General features: G+C 44.3%; 1 protein-coding gene across 8 annotated transcripts in view; it reads left to right on the plus strand.

Annotated features, from left to right (window-relative positions):
• Positions 1 to 18,050, plus strand: part of nrp1a (neuropilin 1a) — a 187,658-nt gene that overhangs the window by 163,858 nt on the left and 5,750 nt on the right. For all 8 annotated transcript variants that reach the window (XM_042398657.1, XM_042398659.1, XM_042398660.1 and 5 more), the window contains 4 exons: positions 9,157 to 9,312; positions 11,352 to 11,496; positions 15,070 to 15,401; positions 16,804 to 16,948. In XM_042398657.1, the coding sequence (XP_042254591.1) occupies positions 9,157 to 9,312; positions 11,352 to 11,496; positions 15,070 to 15,401; positions 16,804 to 16,948 (778 nt within the window). The remainder of the gene's footprint in view (positions 1 to 9,156; positions 9,313 to 11,351; positions 11,497 to 15,069; positions 15,402 to 16,803; positions 16,949 to 18,050) is intronic.

Raw genomic sequence — 18,050 nt, forward strand, 5'->3', positions numbered from 1 at the left:
ATGTTAAGGAATGACATTAACAGAAAATATGTAAATGATAAGTTAGTTAATAGAATAAAATATATAATGAAATAAATAAATGAATAATAAATAAATAAATATATATACATACTATATATACATTATATAAGTACCTACCTACCTATCTGTCTGTGTCTTTGTCTCCCTCTGTTTTCCTGTCTACCTACCTTCCTGATAACTTTCCTTTTCCTTGGTAACAGAGGCTGCCTCCAGGGATGCTGGGATTTAGTACAGGCATCCTGCCTAGTGCGCACCCCCCCCACCCACACACACACAGAAACACTCTCACACACACAAACATGTCATATTTTTCTGTCTGTCAGCTTATCTGCACAAAGCGATCATCACCCACCAGGGGAACTTTATGTGGAAAGATTAAGGATTTAGTTCTTCCATCCCCAGATGGGGATAAGTCACATATCCCAAGTCCACTCACAGCACAAACCCCCCTCGGTGACACAACAACTGAACACTACCTAGATGCATTTGAAGCATGTTTGATTTATTAACTGAAAGCCTGCAGGCCTTGTAAATGCCCAGACTGTTTTTCTTTTTCTACTGTTTTTCTACAGTCTTTGCTTCATTGCTGAAAAGTTTGGCCCCAGCATATTCCTCAGGGGATAAATAATAGAGCTGACCCAAAGCCAAATATTTGCTTGGGGAGGACCATAAGCAAGCTTTTCCTTTATTATTGCAATGAAAATATTGTCCTGAGGGCCCCTGTTGCTCCTTCAGACTAATTTAATCAGTGTGTGAATGAGTATGTGTACAGGTTTGTGTGTGTTCTCCCATGCTTGTGTGCGTCCAGTTGTGCATATTTGGCTCCGTGGGCGCGTAGGAGGGTCTGGCAGGGTCCATATTGTCCTGTAGAGGAACCCAGCATGCATCTGAGTGGATTTGGAAGAAACATGGCCTGCCTTACCACTTCCTCTAGCAGTTGGACAGTCTGTTGCATTAAAGCATTTGTCTCTCTGAAGGGGAAGTTCATTGTTCTTAGTAAGATATGTGTGTTAAGGGTAACAGCAAAGGCTTGAATGCTCCTCTACCCTGGTTTGCCTCTTTGTCAGCGGACATTACAAGTAAACACAATGATTTCTAGCCACTCAAGACTCTCCATGCTACAAAGTATTGATCACATTGAAGATTTGATTTAGCAGTAAAATCGGGATTTTAAAAGGGATGTGCTCTAATGGACATGCTGGTTTTCCAATACTAATCAGATCAAAACACTGAACGGGGCTCTTCTAATTTTTAATTTCAAAGCCAGCAAAAGAGCCAAGTCTGTGGTTGCCACATAATTTACGTTTTCTGAGGAGTGCTATGTACTTGTGGCGAGTACTCTGAAGAAGTAGAAGTCCAATTATCACAAGTGGTATTAAAAGAGTGGAATTCTTCATTCCTCTTTCATTAAGCCTGTCCGTGGTGCTGCAACAAGCTCAGGCCCCCTCGCGGCACGCACAAATCATCTCAGTACGCCGTCAGATGCATAGTAATCAATTCATTATTTATTTCATTATCATTCCCTGACTGCAGTTTGAGGCAGACAGTTTTATTATTCATGACAGGCGGCCTTTTGATTCTTGGGCATTTTCCTTCGCTCTGCTTTTCCTTCTTTTTGCTGAACATAATCCAGATTTGTCATCCATTTTAATGCTGCCTCATTCTGATGCATGGAGAGGAGGAGGGCAAGATGCTAGAGTCTGTGCGCTCTTCTCCGGGTAATTAGATTGGTGTGGTGTGGTTGAGCATTGACTGCTGGGTTAGCCAGGTCATTAATCAGCCCTTTGGTGTACACAGAGATGGACAGATGTCCTTTGAGGGGGTTTGTGGCTCGAGGAGGGAGTAAAGAAAGAGGCAATAATCCCTCAAAACAGGCCTTCATTTAATTTATTTTCCCTTGTTCCTTTCACATCTGTTCCTTTGCATCTCTCCTCTCTTTTTTTCCCCTGTTTTCTCATTCCTCTTGAAAATTCAGGTTGACAAATCTACATCAAGGTAGAGGGAGATTTGTGCATATTATCTGTCTGTATGAGCCATGGCTTTCTTTGAAGCTTAAGAGGATGAACAGCAGGGGTTTCTGCAGAAGGTTGCAGCAAAAATAAATGAGGGTACACCCTCAGACTACCAGGCTTAAGGCCTGATACTCGCCTTTATGAACTCAATCTAGCTCCAGAAAGAAAACCTGAACGACACGTAGCACTGGCGAGGAAATACCTGCATCTGTACAACACATTCATCTCTGAGGGGAAAGTATATGTTTGCAGATTGGCACGTCACTGCCTGAAAAGTAAGAGCTCCTCAGGGACCATGATGGGGAAAATTTGCTAAGAAGCTGACATAGCGCGGCTTTGTTGAATATGTCGGAGGAAGGATCTGATGTCCACCCAGAGTCACCGCATTATCTGAATGATGCAATAAAAGCAGGACTGGGTCTCTGTCAGGCAGCTTCCATTGATTGCACATACACATGAACACATGAATAATTTACACTGTCTTGGAGAGAACCCAACTGCCAATACCTGAAAGCCTCTTTATCGAGCATGTCATAATGGCAATATACAGTACGTTATACACTAGGTTAGGGTTTTTTTATCTTTATGAGCTGAAGTAGATTTGCTCTCCATATCTATAATTTAGCCTCAATAGCTCCTGCTATTATCTTCAATCTTCTTGCCAGGATGCTTTATCCATGATTACTTTATTTGTATTTATGTATTTACCAGCCTGCATATGTCTCTGATAACCTAAATTGTTTAATCAAAAAAGGAGATAGTGAGTCTGACTCATGTCATGTCAGAAATGCTTTAATCTTGACTTTCTAATAGATGAAAGCACCAAGCATGGAAGCATATCAGTGTTTGTTTACACAATATGCTCCTTTATCTCCTCCATGTGATAGCGATCTCAAGGTAACATCAACCATTTACAGAGGAACTTGTCACGGGTTGACATGGGAGTTTGTAACATCAGTGGCGGTGGTGGGGGCCGTATTTCCTCATGCATATATTTTCCTCAAAGCAAACAGCGCTGTGAAACCTGGTCCACTTTGCAAAGATAACAGATTGAGTCCTACCGCCTGACCGACCAAACGACCACTAATTACCCACTTCCTCCATGTAAAAACACTGCTCTGGTCGCCGTAGTGTTGGTGTTTTCCACAGTGCCGAGTGCAGAGGCTAACTTCAGATGCTAAACCAGCACGGTCTGCTATATCTTGTTTTCCCAGTTTCATCCACATATGCTCTCAGTTACCTCAGGTCAATGAGTTGCAGAAATGCCCCCTTCATTGCCATTGTCTCTCTCTCCACTTCTGTCCGTGCTCCAGAGCTCACTACCGTGCTGAGTGATGAATAATTAGAATATGGACCGGTAATTAACAGCAGCATCTCAGTTGATGAAGTCTAGTGAGAGCAGAGGAGCAGAGGCTGGCTGCAGTGAGATCATCATCGCGCCGTACAAATGGAAACAATGGATGCTGTCTGTGCCTCGCTGTTCCCAGGACTCACTCTCAATTGGAAAATCAATGAGGGGATAGAGACCCACACTCGAGTGGCGTAGCCCAAAAGTGGGAAAAGAAATCGAAACATGAGGGATGGCATGATGTAATGAAATGAAACAGTGCTGTGTAAGTACTCCGGGACAAAAACTCAGCTCAGTGGTAATCAGTGTCATTTTCAGTGTCTGCGCTACAGACAAGGAAAACGCCTGGAAGCTTTGTAATCAGTCGTCATCACTTAACGCTCATCCGCAGCTGTATATCCTGGGATATGATTGTCAAGCAGCTTACAGACATGACAAGCATCCAGGTCACCTTCTTTTCCATCCTGATCCCTGTTCCTTGGTTCCATAATCATTACTCAGAGCGTTAGTCATGTGTGTGTGGCAAGGGTGGGAATGACACCGGAGTCTTAAAGATGATTCACAAGGAAGGAGACCTGGAAACCAGACTGTTCAAATCCTTCCTCTAACAGCTGAAACCTTTAATCATGAAAAGCTACATAATACCCAAGCACACTTCACTCACAGCAAACCACACCACCTTTTTTTTTTTTTTATTAAAGTTGTCGTCTAACCTATACGTACATGCTTCTTTGTCAGGAAAACAGATGATCAGCGCATGGGAAGACATGCATAATTTAATGCCACCAAAGAGGTGTCGGGGGCCAAAATTAAACTGAAATTCCGTCAGGTGAATATTGTGATAAATGGAAGGTCGTGAGTGGAGCTCATAGGTCCTGCAGCGTTTGAGTAATACAATTTTCATGAAAGGAGAATTAATTACACTTTCATATAATGGAGCTATTCCAAAAAGCTTCCGCTACCAACACCACGAGTACTGTGGGTGAAATTAGCGAACAGATTGCTAAAAGCTGGCTTAGGAATACTGCACATGAGGCTAGAAACACGTCTCTTAGCAAAATAGCTGTGCGTATGTCAGTTCACAATTCATCCTTCACTCATTACCATACAAAGGACATTATAATCAGATTTCATATGCAGGTGACTAGAGGCTTTGCATGTACTTGACGGCTCAGAAAGATTCCAGGCTATCTTTCTTCTGACTATACCATCCTTTGAGATCCATAAAGCATTTCCAGTGGTTGTTTTTTGGATGAGAGCTTCTGTCTATGTCTACCAGCTGCTCTTTGACTTCGGAACACTCCCTCCTTTTTCACCCTCGGCATTTCTCCTTTTGTTATTTTTTGGTGAGGGAAAATGAATAAACTCATTCCCCAGAGGCCTCGGTTATTCAGTCAGCAGCCCACACACACACACAGATGGGAAGCTACCCCCCCCCCCCCTTTTTCTGTTGAGGAAGCAGAGAAATGGATTTAAAAAAAAGTATTTGGTAAACTTCTCTCCGAGTACAGATTGCTGCATACAACTTCTTGGCAACTCAATTATAAGCCAATCAAGCAGTGAGAGATAGAGCTTTTGAGCCTTTGCTGTTTGTTGTCTCTCCCTCACCAGCCTTATAAACCGCATGTCTCCTCGCTGCACCCACACAACAATGACTGGGCTTAGCCTCAAATACATATCATGTGGCCTTGCTGCACATCTGAGTCATACAACACACAGACAATACACTGAGTAACGGATAGACCTAATGATCACGCCTACTGCTGCCAGTACTGTGGAGGGATAATTGGGAAATTATCTTTTCAAATTTGTACAAACACACATAAATACGTAAATATACTTTCTGTCTGTCATTCCCCATCATTTATTTCCACACACACACACGTGTACATGCAACTCATTCAAATGCCTGATGTGTATTTCAGTATGTTGATCTAATTGCATGCACACCAGGCTTTAACTGGCTGATGTTACAAGCCCGAGCACGACTAATTCTTTTTCTGCCTTTCTGGTTTCATTAGTCTGTGAAACGACTGGAGCCGTCTACACTGGCTGTTGTGAGGCAAGAGGCTTTGAGTTATCAGTTTGCCTCACAACAGGAAGGTAGAGAACACCCAAAACACACACACTCAAGTGAGTCAAACATATTTTGGACCACACTGGAGCGTGAAGAAACTCCTCGGAGACAAGGACACATTGAAGTCCTGCCCACATATCAGCCTGCCGTCGCTTTATGGAAAGATTCTGAGAAGTCTGGATGATTTCTTACCCAGCCTGGCATGTTTATGGCTTAGAGTGTGTATGTGTCCCTCCAGATATGAGTTACTGTGTACCAGCATGCCCAGAATGTATAGTGTCATTTGTCTATAGGTGGGTCCAAACACACACTCTCACGGGAGAAATAACAATATGGTGAATGTGGAGCAGACACAAGCTTCATCTCCTAAGATTAGTAAAGTCTCCGAATGCAGCACCTCCCTATACATGCGAGATTAGGAGTCATTATTCACCTTTCTGCGCAGTGATTACATCACCCATTAAGCATGATTCAGCCTTTCAGGGCTAGATGACAAACAGTTTATCATCTGAGAGTGATATATTTACCCAACATCCACTGTGCACTGTATGTAATTTCTAAATGTTGGTTATTGTTTTATGTATATAGGTCAGTTAGTGCTAGTGGCTCTGGGCTAAAAGCAGTCCCACTAGTAATCATTATCGAGGCCTGTTTGTTTTCACTGTGGCTTCTGCGGGGTGGAACAGACTGTGCTTTACATTCAAGCATCCTGGCAACCAGTCTTCTCTCCCTGACCCGCATAACCTCAGTCTGTTAGCGCAGCTTCGGCCTCGTTCCTCTGCCTCTAACAAGCAGCCATTAATAAATCATGCTTTGCTTATTACCCAGGCCCTGTTATCAGCCCGTGTCTGTGAAATTGATCTAGTCTGTGCACTTCTTCACTGGAGACCCCATGCTTCTGTCCTTCACATCTTCCGAGGCATCACTGTCAGCGGCTGGTTTGCCCTCCCAACCTTGCCCTCTTTCACTCTTCTCTTCTTCCTCATCACTTTTTAGCGCTTCATCTTTCCCCTTTCCATCTTTTCTGCTCTCTTTCACGTCCTGTCACAGGTTACCCTGAGCTTTTGTGTCAAAAACTTACTTAATTATTCAGTTTTCCTCAACATTATATTCTTGTCAGGGTGGTATACTTTCTCAATCTGTATGATTCATGGACCTTAAAAGTATTGAACCACAAAGGGATAAAAGTAAGTGACTGTTTGCAGCGCTTTAAAACAGGGCAAACTACCACACCCCTCAAATGGCAGGGAACCAGCTGGATGAATGACTGCCTTTTCAATGAAAGCAATAATTTACAAAAACAAAAAAAAAATCCCATTGGCCCAGACTATTGATTAAACTGATATATCCATCCAGCCCTCTTCAAACTAGTCATATTTCAGCATGCTGAGATTGTTTGAGTCTGAGCACCCATGAGTGTTCCCAATTAGCCCCGCCACTCATTTCACTCCCAGAGGCTCTTCTTCTCCATTACACCTAATGAGATCCTTTCAGAGAAAACATCCCAAGGCCAAGTCTTCCTATTAGACCTTTTTTAGGTAAGCCTTTTCAGTAAGCCGCTTTGCCATTGGTCCAGATTGGAAATGAGTCAGACTGGCCGTTTGAGCGCAGATGTTAAAGACCTGCCCGGGCTAATATACGCCAGCTCAGGCCTCACTGCCATCCCCTATTCTTTCTCCATCCATCGCTGGCACATATGGCTGTTTAACCAACAGAGAGAAATTCAGCTCCTGCGTTATTAAATGGGAACCATCTGAAGCTGGAGGGATTTGATTTTGTCTCTATTTGTGGACCCAAAAGAAATCTGGGACTTACTGAGTAAGCTCCTTGAGCCTGTAGACAGGAACAAAAGTATTCTGTCTCTGTATATGTGACTGTCTTTTTTGTTAGTCTCCATCCATCCAAATCCTTTGAGTGGCCAAGTGAGAGTGAGAGAATAGCATGTTGGAACTTCATTTATTGCTCCCATCTGCTTATGTCTTTTTACTTCTGGAAGTGAAATGTGAATTTGAGGAGTGACCAGTACTCTGTGGCATGCAGATGTTCCTCTCCTGCTCTTTACTCCGAGTCATTAAGTGTGGTACAGTACTGTATATAAGGCTGGCAGACAAAGCTAGCTGGCACTGAGTGAGTATATGATTTTAACATCCTGGAGCTCCATTGAGCTTTTTGGAGGCAGATCTCCCTGGCTCTGTGTCTGTCTGCTCACTCTCACATAAGGGATTTCGCTGTTGTCGCCCTTTCTTACACACCCTTGCACATGCACATACCGATGAACTCCTCTGCGTCGATTCAGTAATCTACTCAAGACTCTGGTCGCCATCCATCAGAGCCCCAGCCCATCGCATGTCAACATCAAAGCCCTCATCTCTCATCATGATCTTGAAAACCTGTTCCACCAACACCCTGGCTTCCTGCATCACTCCCATGTTTTTAGTGGCGTCTGCACGCAACACCATTACTCCTCATTAACGTCAGCTCAGCCTGTCAGAGACGGTGTTAACGCTTGTTCAAATTAAGCGTGCTGCTTCATATGCTGAGGAGTTAGCATTCTTTGAAAGCCCTCCAGTTTCACACCGCAACTACTTTTTTTTCCTCTGTTATGGATGAAGGGATGGTGCGGTGGGGTTAAGTAGCCTCCACAGAGGTCAGGAGCAGCTGATCCGTTACTACTGGTGACTGAAAAATTGTGTGTGTGTGTGTGTGTGTGTGTATATGTGTGCCAGTCCTAGAAGCAGCAATAGCAGTTCTCCTGCAGGCTCCCAGTTCAGTTAGACAGGCAATGGACAGAAGCATTAACAGGATCATAGGCCAGTCTGAAGGCTATTCTTACCACAGAAACAGAGGCCAGTGTGACATCCAGAAAGGTGTGTGTGCTTTTGTGTGTTCTCCCTTTCCTGTCAGCGATGGTCATGGTTGTAAGCAGACATGATGGTTGGCAGACAGACAGTGTGCTCCTTTACCAGGTCTGGTTTAAACCAGTGGCTTTCTCTGCTCAGCATCAGCTCTGAACACAGCACACACGTACAGATCATATGAAAATATATACATGCGAGTACAGAACAGACATGCACTCAGACGCTCAGTGACCCTACTGCTGCTGGCTGTCTCCTTGTGAAAATATAATAGCCCTCCAGTAATGTACCGCAGTTCATGATTACTTTATAAAGCCCTGCATATTTTAAAGGCACAATATTTGATATTCAATCTCTATCTCTCTTTCCTCTTGGCTGATTTTGATAATGTGATTGCGGACCCCTCGATCTATTCAACATTCACTTTTATCCAATAAGCTCTTGTCTCCCATCTCAGGAAATTAAGTTGTCATCCTATGTCTCTTTCATTAGTGTGAATATCATTTCATTGCTGTTTATTAAATTCCAGGTAGCGGCTGATGAGACCATGGCTAGAGGTGATTCTAATAGCGGAGTTATATTTTTAACTCTCCAGCGTGTCAGTGCATTATTAATACAGACATGTGCATTAAAAACCTTTCCTCAAAAATTAGTCATGCATGTGAACAGGCAGTGTATTGTATTTCAGCTGTATCTGCTCCAGTTAATCAGCGCTACCAAACGCTGAAAGAGAAAATACTGTCATGCTTACAGCTCCTGTGGAATTTTCTCATGATAGATGAGATGCAAAATGATTTTAAGCAGCTTTTGTTCAGTTGTCTCTTCTCTCTTTGCCCTCCACAGGTGGACCTTGGGTTCTTGCGGTTCGTTTCAGCCATTGGTACCCAGGGCGCCATTTCCCAGGAGACCCGGAGGGTTTACTTTGTCAAATCTTACAAAGTGGACGTCAGCTCTAACGGAGAGGACTGGATCACTCTGAAGGAGGGCTCCAAACAAAAGGTAGCTAATACTCTAAGCTTCACTTCAGCCAGTGGTGGTCTAATGACATCATCTCTACACTCTAACTTATGAGGCTAACTGACTTAGCAGTGAAAAAAGTTTCATTATCTGATACTTTTCTAGATACTTGCACCCTACAGCTCTACATAAGACTATAAGACCAGACTAGATAGTGAAAATAGTCTATTTTTGTGTCTGCTTGCCCTGTGTCATAGAAACCAACCCCTACACATGTAATGCACTTGGAATAACCCATCTCAAAGAAGCCAGCTGACTTGAATTGTGGTCTGCTCCAAGTCGTCTTTGATTTCAACAACAGGGGGAATACCCAGCTATATGTACTTGTCTCCCAACATGCAATTACACTCACCATTTGTGTAAGTGAATGGTATTTACAGCACAGACTGTAGTGCTAATACAGCACTGCAGTAGCTAAAGGGAGGATTTTGTAAGGAATGTAGCCTCTGTTTTATGTCAGGCACCCGTCAGCTTGTCGTAAAAAAGAAGCAGGGATGACAAAAGACTCGACAAACAAGAGTTAAAGGGGATAGGGATAGAAGGAAACAGGAGAGGCTGTCATGTTTGAGCAGCTGGTAGAGGTGGGTCCAGGCGTGAGGGAAAAGAAGAAGCGAGGGATGGCATGCTTGACCGGAGCGTGACAGGCTGTAACTATCGATTGCTGATCAGCCTGTCAACAGACCAGGTTTTGTCCATCTGGAGGCAAACACACCTTCCACTGTGGGTGTCCAGAGGCTCAGAGAGCCATTTGTGTGTCTGACAGTCCTCACATTGTGTGACATGTAAATACCACAAGGCATTTTTGAGTGTGAGGCCAAAAGTGGAACAAAAAAATTTCTCAACAGCAACACAGCATCCAAACAAGCGTGTTTGTGCTGCTGTGTACACATGCCCCCGGGCCTGATTCTTTATAGTCTCTCCAAAGTACATAGTCCCTTCTGTAAAGTGGAGGCTTAAAGGTGCCGTGGCAAGCTCGGCCTGTGTTTTTCCGGACTCTAAAGTGCTTTTGTGCGGAGGGGCACCATTTGCTACATGCTGAGCCTGCAATTTAGCGTCTTAACGCAGCTCTGGAAAAAGCCACTTTACAGTTAGCTTGCAGAGGGGAGACTCGGCGTGACATTTAAGAGAGTGGATGAATTTGTTGCTGAGTCCCTTAGTGGCGTGGTTGACAGGTATTGCTCAGGGACTGGATTACAGTGGGGTAGGCAGGCAGTATGGACTAATGGCTCAGCCCTGGTGGTGTTGTAGTTCAGCCTAGATAAGCCGAACTGCTATCTTTCTATCTATCTAGCTTCAATCCTGCTCCTCTCAGCTGGATTCCTCTCGGCCCCATAGCCACTCAGTCAGACAGGTCAGGAGGCCTTATGGTCACCGGTGTGATTCAATTACCCAGAATGAACCGTGATGGACTGTTGGGAGTTGTTTTGCTGGGTGGCCGGCCTCCACGTATGGTGCTAGTAAACTGTCAACCGACCCCAGGGGAGAACAGTGACATCTCTGACCTTTAAACAAGACACTGCAGTAAAACATCCACCAGATCTGGAACCAGAGGACAGAAAAAGGGCATCTTGAGCCAATCTGGTCCTGTCCTTGTTACAGATACTGCCTCAAGTTTCACAGGCCATGGCCTGTTTGGACTGCTACATGTGGTGCAAGAGGAAGTGCAGGAGCAACTTTAAGAGTCAGTCTAAAGCAAAGTCTAACGCGACTTTGTTTTATGTATAAAAGTTACACAGCATAGCACCACGCTGTAAAGTTGGTCCTTTTAAATGTGTCTTTTTGATTTCAAGGTTTTATGTGTCATTACTTTCACTCACAATAAAATCAATCTCTCAGCTCCGGCGGCTTTATTGTTTATTTTCAGATATGACAAAACTTTCAGCTCCTTTAAAACAAATGCAAATCCTTCCCCTGCTTTGGCTCTCCTTTCTGAATGTAATGCAGCCAAGGTTTCAGAAAAATATCCACCCTGCATCTCAACTTTCTGTCAATAATTTACTTTTCTCCTGCCTCGCTCACAGGTTTTCCAAGGCAACACCAACCCAACAGACGTTGCCAAGACAATGCTGCCCAAACCCACACTGACACGCTTCATCCGAATCCGTCCTGTTACCTGGGAAACAGGCATCGCATTGCGCTTCGAGGTGTATGGATGTAAGATATCAGGTTGGTATTACTGAGATCCACGTTGAGCCGCATGCATACATACAGACACGTCAGCTCTGTCTTTGCTTAAACCCGCAACTGAAAACACACAACACATTACACCAGTTATATTCTAATGAAATACTGAACAGTTTCAAAAATATTCATGAGATGATGTCATAATTTAGGATTTCTGCATGTTCCAGTGTTGGTTTATGTCTTCCCATCCTGGCCTCTGTTGCACAAACACCTCACCTCTGCCAGGTGTGAGAAGAAGCTATCTTTCTGTGAGAGTCCTCCTCTACGGCTAAAGAAAGCTGCTGCATAATAGAGGAGTGGCGCATGAAGGAGGATTACCTATTTATGTTACCCCATGTTTAGATGTACCTCATTCAATATAAATGGAGCCAACAGCTGGCAGGCAGAAGGAGCTGGAGCTGGATGGGCGCTATATGGTCCCATCCCTCCTGCTGGTCTGGTCTCAGCCTCCTCTTTAGCCACAGCCTGTCGTTTGCTTACAGAGCTTTGATTCTGGCAAAGCTCTTCTCATCTTTGCCTTTTCGTCGATGTTATTTTAATGAGACTGGTGTGTGTGCGCGCGCGTGTGTGTGTGTATATGTGTGGCTTGCTTTCATATGGTTTTCGCACATCTGCCTGCATCTCTATGGGTTTATGAGCATATGTATTGAATGTTAATTAGTGCTTGCTTTTGTGTGTACTTCACTTGGATAAGTAGTATATCTTACAAGGACAGAATAAAACAGAGTGGATTTGTTTTGTCACTGTTGTTAGTTCAGGATTAAGGCTTGGATTAAAGTTAGGGTTCGGATTAGTAGTAGTCGGCCAAATGTCCTCATTGAAGAAGTGTGTTAGTGTGCTGTGTGTATGCTGTTATGCATTTATGCATCACATACAGTACGTGTGGCTGTCCATGTAATAGCAGAGGGCACTGTGGGTACAGCAGGGTTACAGCTGGGGCGTGTGTTCCTGGCACGCGACCAGACCGCTGCACAGAGCGTAAACACATCACAAGATCGAAGTCACCACAGGGCCTCCGTGATGACGTCAGCACCCCTGGGTGCTCTGAAGACACTGCCAGTTCCACTGGATGCTAGCAGCACAGCCAGAAAGAGAGAAACTGTGAGGCTCTTGAGGGCTGCATAAACTCGGTGACTCAGTCCGTTCTATCTTGAGTTATGAATCCCTGATAGCAGAAATTTCAGAATTTCTATAGGAAGGATTATGGAGAGCCCCTGAGTGCATACTCATTTTTCCGAAAAGTGCTGCCGTGATAGCAGCCAAAACATGCTATATAAAACTATTCAAAGGTGCCTGCTGTCCACTTTAGATGTCATTCAGGCATCAGAGGAGAGGAGGAGTTGGACCCAAGAATGCTGCAAGATGTTACTCCTAAATCATTATGGTCGCGTGCCCCTTCTGATACACATAGCTACTCATTAATAAGAAGATCCACTGCCCTGTTGTTTGTAAATAGGCCATGGTGTATAAATATCTGTGATGAACCACTGATGCTCCACCCAAACCCTAAATGTGGGCCACACACCCATGTATCACCAACTACACACTCGGAGTCCAAAAACGCGTACACCCGTGTTTGTTCCTCTGGGTGTGTCATTGCGTGCTTGCCATCTTGGAAGCTTCTGTGATTGCAGCTGAAGTCGATTAACAGCTCCAGATGACCTGGGGAGTTCACCAAGTGTCTAAACTCAGATCAGTCACACACACACACACACACATACACACACACACACACACAGACTCTCAATCACACTCTCATACCTTTCTCTCATATCCTCCCACTTCAAAGGCGGTCAGTGTACAGTGCTTTAGCTTTGCTCTGGCAGAGGTTGGCTCCTGTGATCACTCTCAAACAAATCTTGGCCAAAGACGAAAGAAAGAAAGAGAAAAACTCTAAAAACAAATCGAGAGGCTTCCGCACCGCCAGCGTTTGTTCCTTGAGCTCCGGTTTTGGACTTTCCTAGTCCCGGAGTTCAGGACCAGGATTCGTCTCACGGGTTTGCATAGGAGGCGCTTTAGATAACCGGAGAGAGAAAGACACGTCTGAATGAAGCCTTGTTCTCAAAGTCTTCGCTCACTTTTCCCAGAAGCAGCTATGCCATTTAGTCCTGCAGCGGTACAGTGCACACTTTGTCTCATACAGACACAGAAGATGTAATAATGCCTGGATTTATCCCTCCGTGGGAGCCAGATAGTAAATATGTTATTGCTTACCGCAGGTCCCTGACTCAGTGTCTTGGTATTAAAGTGCTGGAGGAAGACTGGGAAGGGACAGATAGGGAGATTATTTACCCCTAATACAAGGTGCTAAGTATCAGCTTTATGAGCTTCAGTGTATTCTGCTTGGTCTCACAATTGTGAAGGGTTGTGTGAAGATTGGAAAAACATTATGGCAAACATTCCACAAATGACTGTATATTAAACTCCTTGAGGGAATTTTATATTTATTGATGATATACATCTTGAACTAAAGTTAAAATGTTCTCTGAAACATGGAACTACTGTAAGTAGAACCTTTACAAACTGCTACTACTACGATAAGTTACATAAATATGGACATTTAATGTATGTGTTAATAAATTAGACTCATCTTTTCTGTCATTGTGGTCATTTTTAAAAAGTATGTCCTGGCGTTAAATAATCCTGAGATTATAATAATCCTTCCAATTCATGTACAGTCAATAGCATTTCACTAGATAGGATACCAACAACAACTTAGCATGGACAAGACTGGATATTATTGGATATTCCCCATCTTTGTCGTAGTATGAAGGCGACAACGTGTTAAAAATTTCAGGTTTAAACAAATGCAAATGCTTCCAAGCTGTAGCAACAAGTTGTTATATTGCTTTTGATATTGAGGGATGTTATAAAGACAAAAGGGTGAGGAAAATAAAAACAGATGGATGGGAGATAGATCCAAAGATGGTAAAATCGCAGAGTTAGGATAGGATAAGATCAGAGAAGAAGAATAAAAAGGAGAAGAAGAAAGTTTAAAAAATGTGGACAGGAAACGACGAGGTGTTAAAAGACACAGTCCCACAGATGTTGACAGCTGTGGAGCAGAAGGTAGATGAGTGCAGCACTAGATAAAACACAAAGAGAATGTGTTTTTTGTGTGTGAGTATATGTGAGCCTATGGAGGGAGGAGGAGGGATAAGGGAGATGAAAAGAAAAAGCGCTTCCAGAATGCAGGAGGTGGAAGCACCAACCGAGAGGAGGGTTTTAATTGGCTGCCTGGAGACAAGCGCTTCAGGCAGAGGAATTAGTATGCATGAGATCTGTGGACAGAAAGAGAAAGAGAATAGAGGGAGAGATCACAGTAACATCACAAAGAGTTTGAGGAATTGTCCTCTTCACTTTGACTTTCACTATCCCCATTGCCCCTATATGAACCTCAAACTCACCAAGCTAGACTTGTGGCACGGTAAATGATGTTGAACATCAAGCTTTTAGATATAGATCAATCCTTTGGTTTCCTATGTATCTCTGCAGGTTTCCATTAGTTTATATCAAAAAGCTAAGCACCTTTTCCTTTCCCTTTTTGTTTTTCAGAGTACCCATGCTCGGGCATGCTGGGCATGGTATCAGGCTTGATCACTGACAACCAGATCACTGCGTCCTCCCACACCGACCGGAGCTGGGTACCGGAGAATGCCCGCCTGCTGACCAGCCGGACAGGGTGGACCCTGCTGCCTCAGCCCCAGCCCTTTGTCAATGAATGGCTGCAGGTGGATTTGGGTGAGGAGAAGCTGGTGAAGGGATTGATCATCCAGGGAGGGAAGCACCGTGAGAACAAGGTCTTTATGAAGAAGTTCCGCCTCGGCTACAGCAACAACGGCTCCGACTGGCGGATGGTTTTGGACACCAGCGGGAACAAGCCAAAGGTGAGAGGTTTTCTTTGCAAGTCTTTTGTTGGCTATATACGACAATACCCTTGAGCAATGCTTTAAGATGTCTAAAACCATGGGGATATCTGGATTCTGCTAACAAATCAGAAGCATAACCCAACTAACCAAAGAACCCTTGACAATTCTTTATGCGTTGGCAAAGTTCCTTCTTCTGTTTGAATTGATGGTTTGATTTCTAACACAAACCAAAAGATAGGTTTTACCTTCAGCATTGTGGAAAATTATTGGAATACATGCTTCTAAAAATGTTTCTCGGATACATCAGAGCATCAGTTCAAGATTATGACGCGTTTAGTCAATTTTCACCAGAGCCTGGCAGTTGTGAGTCACTCAGCAATCCTTGCGAGTCAATTTCAGCAGTGCTTTGAATCACATTAGGATAAGCATCTCAAGTCTTTTAGAGTCTTTTCCCAGTTCCCTCTCCCTGCTCTGCATTCTGCACAACACGCACAGTTCGACCCTTTCAATGGAATAGTGAAACCTCTCCTGAGAGGAAGGAGGGGTGAAGGGAGTGAGGATGGGGGGAAAAGAAAGAAGGAAAGAGGAGGAGGAAAGAGGAAAGAACATGCAACATAGAGAAGTGACCTAAGATTTATCTGCCAGTGTCACTGCACGCACACAGAAGACACACGCCAACACTTTGCTCAATGCATGCACACGCTTACACACAAAGAATATATATGAGCACATACACAACCACACACACCTCCAGGAGGAGCTGCAGCAGCCCGTCCCCAATTACAAGCGTCCCTGACAGGGCATAAATCTGATCCAGATGGGCTGATGGTTGATTTATGAAGGGAGTGAGGAGGATCCATATCCCCCCTGTCCTAGTTAGCTGCCTCTCTCCCCTCGCCTAAGAGGTTCCCAACATCTAAGGCGCACCATGCTTCTTCACGTGATCACACCCATTAATCCACTTCCATCAATCCTCTATCTCCTCCTTTGCTTGCTTCTCTCACACCCCGCATCCTCCTTTTTCCCTCCTTTATTCTTTCACCGGTGGAGGATCTGAGTTGAAGGAGCTGAAAGTTGCCTTTGACAGAGGTGTGTGTCATGCTGTCTTTGCCACTGGCCCCCTTCGTCACCCATCTAAGCTGTTCTTTAGATGTCAGCAAGATGAGAGAGTTCTGGTCATCTTCTGTTGTTTCCCATCATCTTTCCGTCTTCCCAGAATCTACCCGCCACCCCTCCTCTGGTTTTCAGAAGGCAGGAATAAGTCTGCCTCGGGTTGTCTGCGTTCGCAGAGCTGAATCAGTCAAACAGCCAGCAGTGATATTATCAGCAATATTGTGCTTTATGTCTTTTTTCACTCACTCACTCCGTCTTCTCTGTCTATGTCCCTCTTCCTTCCACATTCTCTCCTTTTCCCTACCAGATATTTGAAGGGAACAGCAACTACGACACTCCGGAGCTGAGGACGGTGGAGCCCCTGCTGACCCGTTTCATCAGAATTTACCCTGAGAGGGCCACCCCTGCCGGGATGGGCCTGCGACTTGAGCTCCTGGGTTGCGAGATTGAAGGTAAACTGGAACCCCAGCTATTACTTCTATTGAAATACATTGCATCCATTCCATTCCATCTAAATGATCACTTCTTGGTTTCGGTACAAAAATTGCAAAGAAGGCAAGTAGCAATGGCAATCCTCTACCTATAGTGATGATTTCTCTATCAGCACTAATGACATTTCTACCAAAGTTACTATCCAGAGTGAAACCTTTTTTTTCCCCATGCTGATGACATTTCCATCTGTGGGAAGGTTTTAAACCTTGGTGATGACATTTTCCCTCTTCTTCTGCTCATATATGAATTCACATCTAACATGTCTTGACGCACACTAGTACAGGTGAGCCATCTATCATCCTAGCTAATGACGTGGCTGTAAGTGGCTTGAGCCTCATGCCTTTGCCACAGTCCTGGTTATTTAAAGATGTGCGTGAGGCTCCCTGTGTTGAGCCCACAGCTGTCCAGCTCTTGCTCTTTATCCCTACAAGGGACAGTTGTCTTGTCTCCCTGTTACATCAAAGCTGCCCCCATAGCTAGCCACTTCTAGAGAGGATCAAATGAAAACCCACCTGGCCCAGTAGGATTATTGCAGCATGGCCCCCATCGCACTCCTCTCAACCCCTGCATGTCTCTCGTCTTTCAAAGGGCTGCACACACTTTGCTATCTTTAAAATTACACTTTTTTCTAGCTCTTTATCTGTCTCTCTCAAAGCTGATGTAGCGCAGAAAAAGCTCAGCGATGTAAGAGTGTGTAGCGGGCTAGCCCTAAGTGGATTTACATATTGGATTTCAGGGAGGCCCATTCCGTTGTAAGCCTCATGGACTCCCACCGGGAGCTTTAGTCAGATGATAATGCTTGTTTTCAGTGTTAATGCCAAACACACACATATTCACACAGACACATACACACAGAGAGAAACCGCAATCACCCTGCCAAACATGTGGTTACAGGCATGTATACACAGTCACACACACACACAGGTGCTTGTACTAGTGTGTACCAGTAGGTGTGTGTGTGTGTGTGTGTGTGTGTAGCAAGCCATAGAAGGAGGGCTAAATCCTCATTTCTGTGAGAGGCTCCCCTGACGCAGTGCTGACCCCATCCCTGACCTTCCCCAC

The sequence above is a fragment of the Thunnus maccoyii genome, chromosome 21, assembly GCF_910596095.1.
Source record: "Thunnus maccoyii chromosome 21, fThuMac1.1, whole genome shotgun sequence".
NCBI lineage: Eukaryota > Metazoa > Chordata > Actinopteri > Scombriformes > Scombridae > Thunnus > Thunnus maccoyii.